General features: G+C 38.5%; 1 protein-coding gene across 3 annotated transcripts in view; it reads right to left on the reverse strand.

Moving 5' to 3' along the window:
* Window positions 1-813: 813 nt before the first annotated feature.
* The window catches only part of ckap5 (cytoskeleton associated protein 5), a 34,237-nt gene continuing 20,020 nt past the window's right edge, over window positions 814-15,030 (reverse strand). Inside the window, exons 24-45 of one of the 3 annotated variants that reach the window (XM_052123095.1) lie at window positions 14,659-14,787; window positions 14,046-14,240; window positions 13,488-13,620; window positions 12,910-13,007; window positions 11,480-11,605; window positions 11,242-11,391; window positions 10,916-11,119; window positions 10,683-10,818; window positions 9,427-9,620; window positions 8,992-9,152; window positions 8,655-8,678; window positions 8,145-8,318; window positions 7,845-7,965; window positions 5,752-5,931; window positions 5,109-5,296; window positions 4,923-4,998; window positions 4,334-4,522; window positions 3,527-3,664; window positions 3,069-3,152; window positions 2,740-2,899; window positions 2,313-2,455; window positions 814-1,591 (exon numbers count right to left, since the gene is read on the reverse strand). In XM_052123095.1, coding sequence (XP_051979055.1) covers window positions 1,376-1,591; window positions 2,313-2,455; window positions 2,740-2,899; window positions 3,069-3,152; window positions 3,527-3,664; window positions 4,334-4,522; window positions 4,923-4,998; window positions 5,109-5,296; window positions 5,752-5,931; window positions 7,845-7,965; window positions 8,145-8,318; window positions 8,655-8,678; window positions 8,992-9,152; window positions 9,427-9,620; window positions 10,683-10,818; window positions 10,916-11,119; window positions 11,242-11,391; window positions 11,480-11,605; window positions 12,910-13,007; window positions 13,488-13,620; window positions 14,046-14,240; window positions 14,659-14,787 — 3,219 coding nt within the window. In that variant the 3' untranslated portion in view covers window positions 814-1,375. Of the gene's footprint in view, window positions 1,592-2,312; window positions 2,456-2,739; window positions 2,900-3,068; window positions 3,153-3,526; window positions 3,665-4,333; window positions 4,523-4,922; window positions 4,999-5,108; window positions 5,297-5,751; window positions 5,932-7,844; window positions 7,966-8,144; window positions 8,319-8,654; window positions 8,679-8,991; window positions 9,153-9,426; window positions 9,621-10,682; window positions 10,819-10,915; window positions 11,120-11,241; window positions 11,392-11,479; window positions 11,606-12,620; window positions 12,711-12,909; window positions 13,008-13,487; window positions 13,621-14,045; window positions 14,241-14,658; window positions 14,788-15,030 lie in introns of all 3 variants that reach the window. The other 2 variants (XM_052123094.1, XM_052123097.1) reach the window with 2 other exon arrangements.

Below are 15,030 nucleotides of genomic sequence, written 5' to 3' on the forward strand. Positions count from 1 at the left end.
GTCCGATGATACTGTGACACACCGCCCCAGACCATGACGGACTCCACCTTCAAATCGATCCCGCTCCAGAGTACAGGCCTCGGTTTAACGCTAATTTCTTAGCCGATAAACGCAAGTCCAACCTTCACCCAGGATGAGACAAAACCTCTTTTTGCCAGTTCTGTCTGGACCAGTGAAGGTGGGTTTGTGCCCATAGACGATGTTGTTGCCGGTGATGTCTGGTAAGGACCTGCCTTACAACAGGCCTACAAATCCTCAGTCCAGCCTCTCTTAGCCAGTTGCGGACAGTCAGAACTGATGGAGGGATTGTGCATTCCTGGTGTAACTCGGGCTATTGTTGTTGCCATCCTGTACCTGTCTTGCAGGTGTGATATTTGGATGTACCGATCCTGTGTAGGTCTCTTTAGTCTCCTAAGTTTTTATTACTGTGTCCTTAATTGACTACTGTCTGTAAGCGTCTTAAAGACGTTCCACAGGTGCATATTCATTAAATGTGTATGGTTCATTGAACAAGCATGGAAAACACTGTTTAAACACTTTACAATAAAGATCTGTAAAGTTACTTGAACTTTTACAAAATTACCTTTAAAATATAATGTCTTGAAAAAGGGACATTTCTTTTTTTGCCGAGTAATATATATATACATATACACACACACACAATTGCCTTTTTCACTATAGATTATATACACTAATATACATCTATACACTTACTAGAATCACTTCAACACTAATCCCTGTTTGAGAATACAAAATGAATCAATTACCAACATTCCACTTTAGTGGAAAATGTTGAGAGTATTTTTTTAAAAAGAAAAACGGAATAAACGGCCTTTAGTAATGCAAACTTTATTTACATAAAAGAACGATCCAGTACTTCATGCTATGCTCCTTAAAAGAAAGGAATCAATCCTTCACAGTTATTATCACTTCAATGATGGAAAATTGAAAGGCAGAAAGAAAACAGCCAAAATGACTAATGGAAGTTGAGAGACCAAGTGAAAGCAACATTTTAATTTAGATCTCTAAAACCTCTATAAAACAAAAACTGCCAGCCTCACATACATATTACAGCATTCCGCACAAGGAAACTGTACACGCAAAACCCTAAATGACACATAAAAGACTGGTGTGGTTAGCTACTATGTAAAAAAACAATTGTGCACAATACTAACATACATAAAAATTAGTTTACTTCATATAATACAATGCAGACAGATCCGCTGGAGTGCCGTTGGAGTTCCTATTTGCATAACTGTAATCTATGCACATTTACCCTGGAAAACGTTATGGTTATGTAAGGGAGAGAAAGCCTTAAGATGTGAGATTTAGCTGACTATCTAGTGCAAGCGTTAAATTAAGGCAGGGCTTAATTTCACTGGCGGTTGCTCTTTATCCTTTCCAGTCTCTTTTTAAGGTCATCAAGGTTGGAGGCGGGGGAAGAGGAGCGGGTGGGGCTGTGAGAGTGAGACTGTTCCTGCTGGAAGTGCTCACGAGATTCCTTTAGCTGGGAGAGTTTGCTGTGGAGCATGTCTGTGGAGGAGGCCACCGATGGTCTCAGGGAATTGAGAGTAGGTCGGTCTTCCTCAGGCTGCAGTAAAAGATTAAATGTAGCAATTTTAGCTTTTTTACCTCCACATTTACAAATAGATAAATATATTCTAAATTTCCAATTTCAAAATGTAGTCTTTACACAAAAAGTCTAAGTTTAAATTGAGCATTTTAAAATGTAAATTATTTCCAAAAAAAAAAAAAAAAGGAACATTTTGAAATTAAAATTTTCACAATTTTAAAAACTTTAAACTAAATAACATTTTGAAAGTTGAAATATGTAGTATTTACACAATTTTAATCAAATCATATATTTACACAAACAAACTGAATTAAATTTTGTTTTAAAATTCAAAATGTGTAATATTTAGGGGAAAAAATTATTTCTAACTCTGAAAGAAATCAAATGACAAATGCTTAACTCTTTGAAATTCTAAATTTATAAAAGGGGTATTTTAAAAAAAATTAAAAAATGTTTAAACTTAAAAAAAAAAAAAAAAAAAAAGGCACATTTGATAAATATGTAGAGGTATTTAGCAAAACAAATTTACAAAATTCAAAATGCATCAATTAAAAATAGAAATGAAATCGTGTCTCCAGGTGCCACAGATACAAGACAAACACTTACATGTCAGGAATATGCAGAAAAAGCTCAATTTTTGCATAGAAACCAAACATGTAGAAAGATAAACACCATGAATGATCAATGTCTATAGCTGGGAGCTGACTTAAGAAAACGTAGAAGTTATAGTAAAACTAACCGCTGAGTTCTCAAGGCCGCGCCGTTGCCGTAAAATCTTAAGTCTCTCGTAGTAGGCTGCAGCGTTCAGATCTTCTCCGTTACTGTTGATGGACACAGAGCTGGAGCTCGGCAAATAGGAATCTGTGCTGTGCTGAGGGATTACTGAAAGATTATAAAAAATAAATAAATAAATAAAACAAAAACACACACAACAAACATCAGTGCCCTAGCATAAAACAAAGGCATAAGACTCCACCTTAAAACAAGCCTTAACATGGTATAAAGAGATTTGGAAATTTAGTCAGGATGTAAAGGTTCCTAAATGTTTCTTTTTGACCATGAATGAAACCAGGTTTAAACCATGAAATTGCCAAGTAAAAATCTGTATGATTGAGTGTGGATCGAGGTATGATGTGTGGTCAATCACAACGGGTTAGGTGACTCACTTGTGGAGCTCTGGATTCTGCTTTTTCCTTCACGCTCCGACTCGATCATGCGAAGTCCTCGCTCCACGTAGCTCTGGAAGAACTGGGATGTGTTCCTCAGGAAGGGCTCAAGATCTGCATCAGAATACTTCTGCTTGTACTCATACAGCTCTGTCAAGCCCTGGAGAATGAGTGCATTTCAGTGTACTAAGATAAAATATACTGGCAAATAAACCCAACTGCAGGTGCACAAGGACTAAAATGTTAAACTACAAATGATTTGGCCCCAAAAAAAAAACAAGCTTAAATTACATTTAGCAAATACTCTGTATCCTCTGCTGTAATGTTACCTCTTTAGTGTTCTCTTTGGAGCCGATCTTTTTAAAGATTTCAGACAGGATGTCACTCACTTTGGCCTTGATCACCTTGTCATCCTATCCAAATTTAAATACAATGCAGTAAAACAACAAAATGACACCGTGCTATAAAATGGAAACAGATGCACAGGCAAAACCACTGAAAGATAACCATAATGTTAGCACTTGATATCTCCAATCACAGACTGTAAAGGTGTTTATTTATTGCCTGGTGCTCAGATGATGGCCAAAAGAAAAAAATGGCAATGCCCTCCCTCATCACACATGTAAATGTAGGAAACTTGACTCATTGATGCATTTGCTCAAAAGTGAATGTGGCCACAGTTGTTTATAAATATCTCCCTGGGTGCCATAGTGTTTGCCTGATATACACCCACATCATGTTGACATTAAAGCTGGAAGTCCAACTTCAAGTGGTGATTTGTACGTACCGATCTGAGGGCAGACTTCTCGGTGCTCTTGTCAGACTTAAGTCCAGAGAGGTTTGCAGAATGTTTGACCACCCGCCTGAGATGCGCCTCCAGTTCGGACTCGTTGCGGTTCTCAATCATGGACATGTGATCTAATATCTGTTACACACAATGGCAAATCACTTTCAAAAAGAGCAAAAAGATTGCCAAGGAGATCCCCATTTTAGCGATAGTTCACCCAAAAGTTAAAATAGTCATAATTTCATCGCCCTCATGTTGTTCCAAACCCATATGACTGACTTCCATGAAACACAAAAGAGATGTTTGTCAGAATGATAGCCTCAGTCACATTTCACTTTCATTGTATGAAAAAGAGAAGCAATGAAAATGAAATGAAAATGGTAACAGACCAACATACGGCCTTATGTATCTCCTTTTGAGTTACACAAAAAAAAAAAAAAAAAAAAAAAGTGGAAACACTTTACAAAAAGGTTCCATTCGTTAACATCAGTTAATGTATTAGGCATCACAAACTAACAATTGGCAATATATTTGTTATACAATTTGTTAAATGTTAGTTAATAAAAAAATTAAAAATTATTGTTCATTAGTTAATGCACCATGAAATAACAAAGTTAACAAATACAACTTTTGATATAAACAAATGTACATGTTGAAATTAACGTTAAATAAGATTCATAAATGCTTAAGAATGTTAACTAATGTTAACAAATGGAACCTTATTTGTAAAGGGTTATAAAAATTCATACTTGTTAAGAACAACATAAATATTTTGAGTGGTGGGTCCCTTTAAGGTCCGAAGTGTACCTTGGCACCTGTGAGCCTGCAGAGCGTATGTAGCAGTGTCTTCAGAGTCCGGTGGGGAACGTCACTCTTGAGCTGTTTAAGCTTCTCTTTAGGGAAAACCTTCATGAAGTTGTGGACATCCAGGAGTATGCGGTCCAAATTAATGCTGTTGATGGTCTGAGGCAGGAAACGGATCATTCTCCATAGACACTGTATGGGATAGAGATGGGTATCATTCAGAAATGAAATCAAAAGTGAATTTACTTTAATAAATAGATCTAGCCTTCTTGTGCACAATTCAGGGCTCTTTAGTAGTGTTTTTCTTAAAATGTATCCACCAATGCAATTACTTTTCTGCGGACACCATCCAAACAAATTTCATTGGATAAAATGAGGTCCCACCCTACAATTCCAGTTTAAAATCTGGTTTCACTCTGAAGTTATGAAGCTTAGTCCATTTTGAATGGCATTGGTTTTTAAAAATGAGCCTTGAGCTTATAACTCTTTAGGTCTTTTAAAAGATGTGACCCTTAGCTACTGAGCCAAGTGTCATGCTTAAGATATGTGTGTACACATACATTGATGATTTAACAAAGTGAGCCAATCATACCTTCATGACGAGTTCAGAGAACATGGGGGAGCCAGCGGTGCTTGTAAGACTGTCCTGGAGAAGCACCAGCAAAGCACTGGAAAAGAAACCAGAATTATCTTTTACCTGTGGGCAACAAGTCTACAGCACCACAGTGGGACAAATTTATACAGCATGGTAAAATTGAAGGTATCTTGCTTTGCTGACCTCAGGATGTTTGTCTGGTCAGATTTCTCCAACACTCGGACCACAAGCAGATTGACCGAGCGAATGAGCTGCGGTCCATCTTCAATGTCCTCCACTCTGGAGTCTAACATTAGTGTGATCAGACCATGCATCAGGTCCTTCAGGACACCCATGGAGGCTTCCCGTGCCAGACTCTCCATTGAGAACAGCTGAAAAGGGATGACAATTACTCAGCATACTGAAGACTGATGACCTTTGTTTAACTGCAGATCCGCAACGCATTTTAATTTGAAAATGATTTTCTACCAGAGCATAACAAAAGCTGCTTGTTTCTAGAGCTACAATAGCAGATGTGTTTGCGCATCCTGCAATTCTCTGTAGTAGTAACAGTTTCTCAATTTCCAAACAGAGATCTTCCAAAACTGAGATTAAGAAGAAACTTCAGGGTTCCCACTCCTTTTGTTTATTGTTGAGGCAAATTTGCACTTGTATGTCCAATCGTCACAATAAATCTAAACATTATTCTAAAATGTGTGTAATCTCCAAAAAACAACAAAAACAACTATCTATCAATTGCATTCCTGGAAATATAGGAAACCTATGCCCTGATATTTACAGGTTTTCAATGACCGTGAGAAGCCCAAAACCTCTGAACAGCACTCACCGAAAGCATGTTGCCTATGATGCAGCTGTAGAGTTTGAAGATGTCTTTCTTGTCCAGGCGATCGTCAGCCATGTGTGTGTTGTAAATGAGCCGCAGCTGCATGAAAGTGGCAATGAGGAACTGGTCGATGTGTCCAGACATAGCTTCTGCCTTGTCCGCCTGCCTCAACACCTCATCAATCTGCGAGAGGCCATCACAGGAAATTCCGTCTTTTCGTATGTGCACAGTGAACTTTGAATTTTTATTTTTGGGAGAAAAATTTATTTTCTCAACACCTCAACCTCATGCCATACCAGATCAGTATGTCCATACAATGCAAGAGAATGGTGACCAAAACTTTGAAGTTCCAAAAAGAACAAAAGGCAGCTTAGAAGTAATCAGTAAGACTCCAGTGGTTTACTTAATGTCTTCAGAAGTGATCCAATTGGTTTTGGGTTAGAATGGATTACAATGTATCCTCTTTTTACTTCGATTAAACTTCCTAGTGCTTGGAAGCACTAGGAAGTGTAATTGAGCTTGATATCATGGCAAGACGCACCGTGAAAAGGAGTTACATTTTGGTCTTTTCTCACCCAAAACTGATTAGATCATGTCACAAGACATGGATTAAACCACAGGAGTTTTATGGATTACTTTTGATCCAACCTTTATGTGCTTTTTGAAGCTTTAAACTTTGACATGCATTGTATGGACCTACAGAGCAGAGATATTCTTCTAAAAATCCTCATTAGATTTCTGATCGCACTGGCCATTGGACCATTGTCAATCGCTCTGAGGTCCTCCCCTTTGCTTCAGAGTGTAGTGTGGTCAGGCATAGAAATTAAATTGTCACTCTATGCCGATTATTTATTATTATACATTTCTAACCCAATTTCCAGTTTCCCAGAAATCTTATCCATGTTGGGAAAATTTGGCTTGGATCTCTACACCATTTTATGTTTTACTATTGGTCAGCAAATAATCACAAGTTATCATGGGACACTGAGGCAAAATCATGTATATCCTTCCTCCCTGTTGGCTTTGCTTACTTCACCCCTATCCCGTAACACCTCTTCCTCTGCACATACTCCATTAGTTGCATCAACCCTTCGGATATCGTGCCAATTCTTGTGATACTTAAAATGTACTTATAATTCTCCATTAATTGCATTAATGTTGAAGCAGAAGTTTCCCCCATCTCTTACCGATTGTGTTTTTATGCAGTGGCATGTAAAAGGCTTGAGATGTTTTCAAGACTTGTATAAAGATGGCACCTTTTGTATCCATGTACAGCTCTCTCCCGAATTGGGGTTGTCAGAATCCCATTCATTTCGGTTTTTGCAGATTAGACATTGCTCTGCCACTATTTTCTAATTAATCCTCTCTACCCCCTGGTGGGTGGGTGCGCAGGACAGAATACGCTTTAGTACAATATGTGCTCGTCTTGGCCTCATACAATTTAAAATACTACAAAGAATTCATTTTTCCAAGGCCCGGCTATCTGAAATATTTCCCAATATTGAAGACAGATGCGATAGATGTTGGGTATCTGTGTATTGAGTCATATGTTTATGATTAATTATTTTCAATTATGTCTAAGGTGTTAAAAGTCAGTATTGACGTTTGCACTGCTATAGCAATTTTTGGGGTAACAAAAGGTCTGATCTTGGTTTAACTCTAAACAACTGGATAGTTTATCTTTTACCTCCTTTTTAGTTTGTATTCCTATATCGTATTCTACTCCACTGGAAATCGAATGAACTCCAACTACATCTCAATGGCTTGTGGATTCAATATTTTAAACTGTTTGTATACATGACCATTTATCCCACCTCTACTTGTATTTTCATTAGTTTTATTTATGTTGTTATTGTTAAGTTTTGGTTTGGAAAAAAAGGATCATGTGTAATAACCTATGTTTGTAATAAGGATTGTTCTATAATAAAAAAAGGTTTGAACAAAAATCCTAATTTGTGTTCTGCAGATGAAAAAGTCATAAACATCTGGGATGGCATGAGGGTGAGTGCATGAGAGTATTTAAATTTTTTGGTGAACTATTCCTTTAACCAAGTCTGGTAATGTCATGATACAAAAACCCCAAGCAGGACACCCACCTGTGCTAAGGCCTGGATACTAGTGTTAATATCTCCACTGGCCACCTGTGAGATGACAAAGTTGATGGTGGAGGCAGTGCTGTTGTGAATGTCATCAAAATGAGGGGAAACCGTGCGCATCCTGAGAAACATTAAAAATGTAATCATCTCACTAAACAGATGCCGTCTAAACTTTTAGAAGTCACAATGTATTAACATCTAACACAAATGTACTGAACCTAGACTTCTAGATTTCAAAATATTGTACAGTGTTAATTAAGGAACTATTGAAATGAGCCCTTCATTGTGACAAGATCTTACTTTCGCTCGGGGATCATGACCGGCTCCAGGACTTCATCCAGTTTGTGCTGCACCAAGTCGGGTATGTCGCTGGCACATGTGTGGTTGTTCTCGAACACATCAAGATCCAGCTGAAACTCTTTAGGGATGGATGGAGCAGAGTGCTCTAGGTGAGCATTCTGTGCCCGAGCTTGACTGTTAAAAATTAAGATTGCTGTCACTTTTGCTGCATTTGAGACCATTGTGTACCATATTACAGAAACACTAAATCTCACATTTGCAGGTCCTTACACTTGAATGAACTTTTTCCAATCTAATTTCACTTCTTGTGAAATTTCACCATTTAAATTTTGTTCCTGCTTTTTCCTTTTTGTGTCAACAAAATAAGAGACCAAAAATTTAATTTTCCATATATTAAGCTTGTCATTGCCCTAACATTTATTTCAAAGTCTTTTTTTAACAATGGTCTCTAGATCTCCAGGATGTCAGGTGCCATGTGAGCAGTGCCTACAACGTTACGGCAGTACTTACATCCTGTAAGTTCGATACATTATTCTGTCCATGGAGGCCAGCGAAGAAAAGAAAGGAATAGTGAAAGGAGAAGAGAAAGGCTCAGGATTAAGAAACAACATGCAAATGACACAAGAGGATAGAATGAGACCATGACAGAGAACGAGTCATGTGCTTTACAAAGAATACAGAAAGACATACAGTATTAGACATGGGCCAGACATTCAGTTCATGCTTCACCCATCTACTCTAGAACTTACCTGTGGCGTTCAAAAGAACATTTTAGAGTGTATTATGTGTAATAAAAGTTTATGGGGTGTAACTTGAGATCAAAGACGCACACATTAGTGGTACATACTTGAGTTTATTAGGCACCTCCTCCTGAGCAGGCTTGCGGAGAAAAGTAGCATTGGGATTGGTGGGATGTTCCCTCTGGGTTCGCTCCTGTTTGGCTGCGGGTGTCTTCTTAGCAGAGCGTTTGATTCTCTCTTCAAGCATGCTCATCTCCTTCTCTGAAAGCTTTACAAAAACAAAGCTTTTTATCTCCTGATGCTTAAACATTTAGTAATTACTTGAAAAAATTTTTTTCTTTCCTTTTTTGCTTGGTAAAATGATAAAACTATTAGCCTATCAAAAACAAGAATTTGTCCAAGACTCTGAAGCAAGGAAATAACAAATCATCTTAATGTCTTAAAGTCAAAATTAATCAGAAAATTGTAGATTTTTTAAATGAATACAAATATAATACATAAAGGGAAAGGCTTTGGTGTTTAATGGCATCTTGATGTCTTACATTGCCAATTAGTTTGAAGACTTGGTCTCCACAAGTGTTGTAAGCAGCCACAACAGTATTGAGTGCAGCGTTGCGGACAGTGGTGTCACGGTCTCCGATGTGAACGCCGATTTCTTTAAGAGATTTGGCTGGAGTCGGCTGACACACATTCATACCAAAGTTCTCAATCAGGCACCCAAGCTCCTCAAGACATTCTGAAGAATGAATAAGCAATGTATAAGCCAAACTCAACTTTACAAAATGTCTAGCAACACTGTTAGGAGGCTGTTACAATTAGTGAAATTAGTAGTGGGCAAAAGGATCAAAATCTTATATCATGATTGGAGTCATTTTATATCATAACAATATATATTGAGATACAGTATTGATTTTCTAGAGAGAGAAAAAATTACAAATTCATTAAGACGACCATATTTTAAATGATTTTTTTTTTTTTTAATTAGTCAGTGAAATAAATACTTTAAATGAAAACTACCTCCTTGTATATAAATGTTCTTTTTATTTAAAACTTGTAAAACAGATTTTTTTTCTTTTCTCAAATCAACCTCATCATAATACTCAATTTCATGTTATGCCACATTTCAGTCTGAAGATCTTTTTCCAAAGCAAAGTAACAAAGAAAATATTACATTAAAAAAAAAAAAAAAAAAAAGTCTTGAAGAAAATACAATTTAAATATCTTTCTAAACAATTCTTTATTGCGTAACGCATCTTTTGGCCTTCATAACATTCTTTAGCGTGCTTCATTTTAAGTTGGCAATACAGATCGTTTGTATTACCATAAGCGATTATCGTCGTGCAACACAGATTGCAGATTAAATCGGTCTAATCTATGTCGGCTTTTGTGAACCTACACCACAGATATCGCACCCATTTTAAAAACGAGCCCAGCTTCATTTTCTTGACTTTATCGATCATTTCAACAATAATTCATCAAATGATGGAGAAGTACAGATGTGCGGTGTAGTCAAGCGCTCCTCAGCATGTTAAAGAGATCATCCAGGTGTCTGATCAAATTGATGCGGTCCCGGTAGTGTGTCAGATCGTGATGGACTGCTGCATTATCCGCTATAGAGTACTCCGAACCAGCCCGCAAAATTAGCAACGGGTTTGTGGGCGCATCTGCACCATTGCTTGATATGCACAACTCCTTTATTGAATCTGGCATTAGACCAGTGCATGCAAAAAAATGAAAATTTTACCTGTCTCAACTCATGTAAAGCATTTTCATTAAAAATAATAGGATTTTTATTTACCAGATCTCTGCTTAGAGTTCTTCGATTTGGTCCCTTCCATTAGGAAAGGAAAGACTTTACTGGCGGCATACACTTTACACAGCATCGTCAGAATTGCACGAACATCTTTGCGCACCACATCTTTTGACTCCCCAACCTGGCAAGGGAGAGCAAACAGAAAGGATCATGTTAGGCTGTATATAGAATATGGGGGGGTGGGAATTGTACTTGGATAGATGAACTAAAAGAGCTACCTTAAGGATCAGGTAGGGAATGAATGAGGCGGCCTCATTGTCGTTGAGCTGGTAGTTCTTCCTGCTCAGCATGATGAAGAGCAGCTTCAAAAATTCCAGGGCTTTCATCAATACACTGGTGTTGGTGTCAAAGAACCGCAGGGTGAACCATTTCAACACCAAATCCAGACAGCTAATCACAGCCTCAGACTCCGCCTCCATGTGCTGAGAAAGACAAGTATAGTATGACTTGATATAGTGTTTGCTGTAGATCTACATGTATAAAATTTATGGAAAACATTTTTTGCTTAACATCACTACACTACGATGAGTCTGATGAGACTAACCTCAATCATGGCACCAATTGCTTTAACGTGCCGCTGAAAGTCAAAATGGAAGAGCTCATCTTGGAGCCATTTGGCCAGACAGGTTGACATTTGAGTCTTCAGCTGTTCCACGTACTCGTCACGAGGAGTCACGAAGTTCCACTTCAGAATCTGGAGAGGAGTTTAGAACTTGTCAAAATACTGAATGTTGCGGAGTTCAAAAGTTGAGAAAACTGTTGCAAGTTGCGTTACATCTCACCTTCAATGCCTTTTCTTCCTTTATCCTCTGCTCTTTGCCGTTGGGTATGAGGATGAAGATGGGTCCAGACCGGTCTTCCTCATCCTTTGCAACGGCTTTCACAGGAGGTTTCTTACCAACGACACCCTGCGTCAAGTAAAACGTTGCATTAGCAGATGCTACAAATTCGATACCAGTTTTTCTGCTATGTCAAAGGTTAATCTCATGAATATTCAATATGCTAATATTGCTCTTTAACCTTTCTTAAATGTCCAGTCACATTGCCCTAAAGAAATAGTTCCCCCAAAAATGTAAGTTCTCTCATCATTAACTCCCCATGCCATACCAGATGTGTATGACTTTCTTCTGCAGAACACAAAGATTTTTAGAAAAAAAAAAAAAACCTCAGCTCTGTAGGGCCATTCAATGCAAGTAGATGGTGGCTATAACTTTGAAGGTCCAAAAAAGGCAGCATACAAGTAATCCAAATGACTCTTAGTGGTTAAAATCAATGTCTTCAGAAGCAACAGAATAGGTTTGGGTGAGAAACAGGTCAATATAATTTAAAAAAAAAAAAACATTTTTTACTATAAATCTCCACTTTCAATTCTTTTGTTTTTGGCGACTCGTTCATTATGCAGGGAGGAGAATTTATTCAAAAACTTATTTGACAACTGATCTGTTTCTCACCCAGACCCATCATACCCTCTGAAGACATGGCTTTAACCACTAGAGTCAATTGTCTCCATTTAAGCTGCCTATATGTGCTTTTTGGAGCTTCAGAGTTCTGGACACCATTTACTTGCAATGAATGGACCAATAGAGTTTAGATATTCTTCTAAAAATCTTAATGTGTGTTCAACAGAAGAAAGTCATACACATCTGGGATGGCATAAGACATATTCATGAAGAATTTTAAATTGGAGTACGTTTAAAAGGTATTTCAGAATTTGCTATGGCATAAATATTGGTTTATTTCATGCTCCTGACAATTTGGTATTGCAACCCCACGTTCAACAATGAAGGGAGGGGATGATAGAACAAATAGTGGTAGTTACAAATACGTTTTTAACGTCACATGCAGTGCTTACACACCAAAACCAGCCACCTCACTCCAGTGCTATTGGTGCTTTGTGAAAAAAAAAAAGGAAGTCTATTGTACCTGCTGGTTGCTAGGCATCCCTCTCGAGAGCCTGTTTTGTTTACTCGTATTATCTTTATCACCCTTCACCTTGAGCTCCATGCTCGCTCTCTAGTCAATGCAAAAAATGTATCCTTCAGAGAGGAACATGCATATAACAGCTAAAAATGCAGAACCCTATTATTTTCCCCCTCATAGTCTTTGCTAGAAAAACAAACAAACACTGCCATTGTCTCTCCATGATACAAGCCATGTTATAGCTTATAACAGACCAGATGTTGGCAATAAAAAATTTAAAAATGCTTCACACCTTTTTAGCCACAGGTCCTGCTGGTTTAGTTTTCTTGGTGTCTGGTTTGGGTTCTGGTTCACTGTAGTCTTCACAGGGAGTCTGGTTCCTGGCTGGAGCTGTACAATAAAAACAACGTTTTAAAGGTGCCGTAGAGATTTCAGCCATCTTGTGCCATTTTGGTAAAGTCAGCCACATGCTGCGTTTCCAAATCCAGCCCTCCAAAAATTTGTCCGCCAACCCAATGCCAGGAATCCAAAATGTTTGATATATAGGGATGGTTTCTAATTGGCAAGTTCTCTGCCAAGATGGCTGAATGACTTTGTTGTTTCCAAAGCCTATGGCTGTTAAAGAGACACCCATTCAGTGATATATGTTAGGTAGTACAAACAAATCATGTGTTTTACTCACAACACCTTTATTTTCAGATAAGACACCACTACACTAAGATTTGGTAAAACAGGTCATACATGTCTGATTTTAAACCCACTAACAGGATTCACAGTAGTTTTGAACCGGACTCGAAGGCTTCTGTACGTATCGGTCTAGCAGGCAGCAGTGGTGTCGTGTTAGCTTTGTTTAAAGGAAAGAGTGTGAACCTGAGGCTGGTTTGGAGGAAGAGGCGCTGGAGGCGGGTTTGGAAGCAGCAGCTTTGGCAGGAGCAGCAGGCTTGGCTGGCATCATGGCCCTGGCCTTCTCCAGCATGCCAACCACCTGGTCCTTTGAGGCAGGCTGCAGAAAGACGAGAGAGATTACATGGCTGCTTTTCTCTGTTCAGAAGTTGATCAATATGTTCTGTTCTTATAATCCATCTGTTCTTTGGAGCAAGGAAGATAGTGAAAAGCAACAGTATCAAAAGCGAAAAAAGCTTTATACTGAAAGTTATTTTAGCAGCAGATAATGACAATGGTTTGCTTGTGTCTAGCTATGATAATATCAAACCAGAGAATTTCATGTTTTCTGGGTGATTTCTAGGATGTTGTTATGATGTTCAAGGTGGTTGCAAAGGGCACTGCTTTGCAGTGTTCTCCGTGGTTTTTGGCATGCTGACATGCAGGTGTCAGGACAGTAAGCCTCCTACCTAGAACATACTAAGTCATAAGATCCCACCCCCCTGAACCTGATATTCTCATCCTACCCAGCTACTAGGCACTTGCCTTCAGTTTGACGGTTGCTTTGTTCATCTTTTCATAGCTCAGGTGCATCATGAAGGTGGGGAGTGCGTCCTGAGCTTTCTTGCGCACATCACCACTGCGGTCCTCCAGACAGGTATACAGGGGAGGCACACACAGCATCAGGTCTGTGGGCACCGTGCGCAAGGTAGGCAGCTTCTCAGCCAGCCAGCCGAGCACCTACAGGGGACAGACACCGACTGAGACTTTTTTCCCCCCACCTTTTAAAAGTAATTTCAGAGTCATAACATATTGTTGAAAGATGAAGACAAACTTTATTCTCTGCAAAGTAATATGCACTAATCAATTAGGCAAAAAACAAAAAAAAGGATGTTTCTCATTTAAAAAGGACTATTTATGATTGCATGTTACTTTTAAGAACACATGATTTATGGTAGTCCAATATACTGGCTAAGAAAATTACTATAATCATCTGATTTGTTTTGGCCAATAATTGTGATGGCTGGGCTGATTAACACATGTGGTATTTCCCCCTTAAAAATGACCAACTTTACAGCAACTGAAAACAATCCTGTCTAAAGGAAGGTAATGTAGTTATTGCAGCACTTTAAACAGAAGCCTGTCAGTTTTGTTGCACCTCCTGTCTGAGGAAGGGGTTTTCCTTCTTGAGCTCTTCTGACAGGTCCTCTCCTTCAAGCCACTCCTTCATTCCTGTCTGCTCCACCCAGGCATTCAGTGTCGTCAGGGCAGCCGCACGGACATTTGACTAAGAACACAGGAGTCAAATTTCATACAAATGAGAAACAATTCACTGATCTAGTTAGGGCTTATCTGATTAGCCAGTGCTGGAACAAACAAGAGGCAGAAGCTTTAGGTGCAAGAAAGCATGACCATACACAGATCTTTAAAGGGAGAGTTCACCCAAAAATGAAAAATCGCTCATTATTTACCCTCATGATATCCCAGGTGTGTATGAATTTATTTCTTCACCAGAACACATTAGAATAAA

This window comes from Xyrauchen texanus, chromosome 49 (assembly GCF_025860055.1).
Source record: "Xyrauchen texanus isolate HMW12.3.18 chromosome 49, RBS_HiC_50CHRs, whole genome shotgun sequence".
NCBI lineage: Eukaryota > Metazoa > Chordata > Actinopteri > Cypriniformes > Catostomidae > Xyrauchen > Xyrauchen texanus.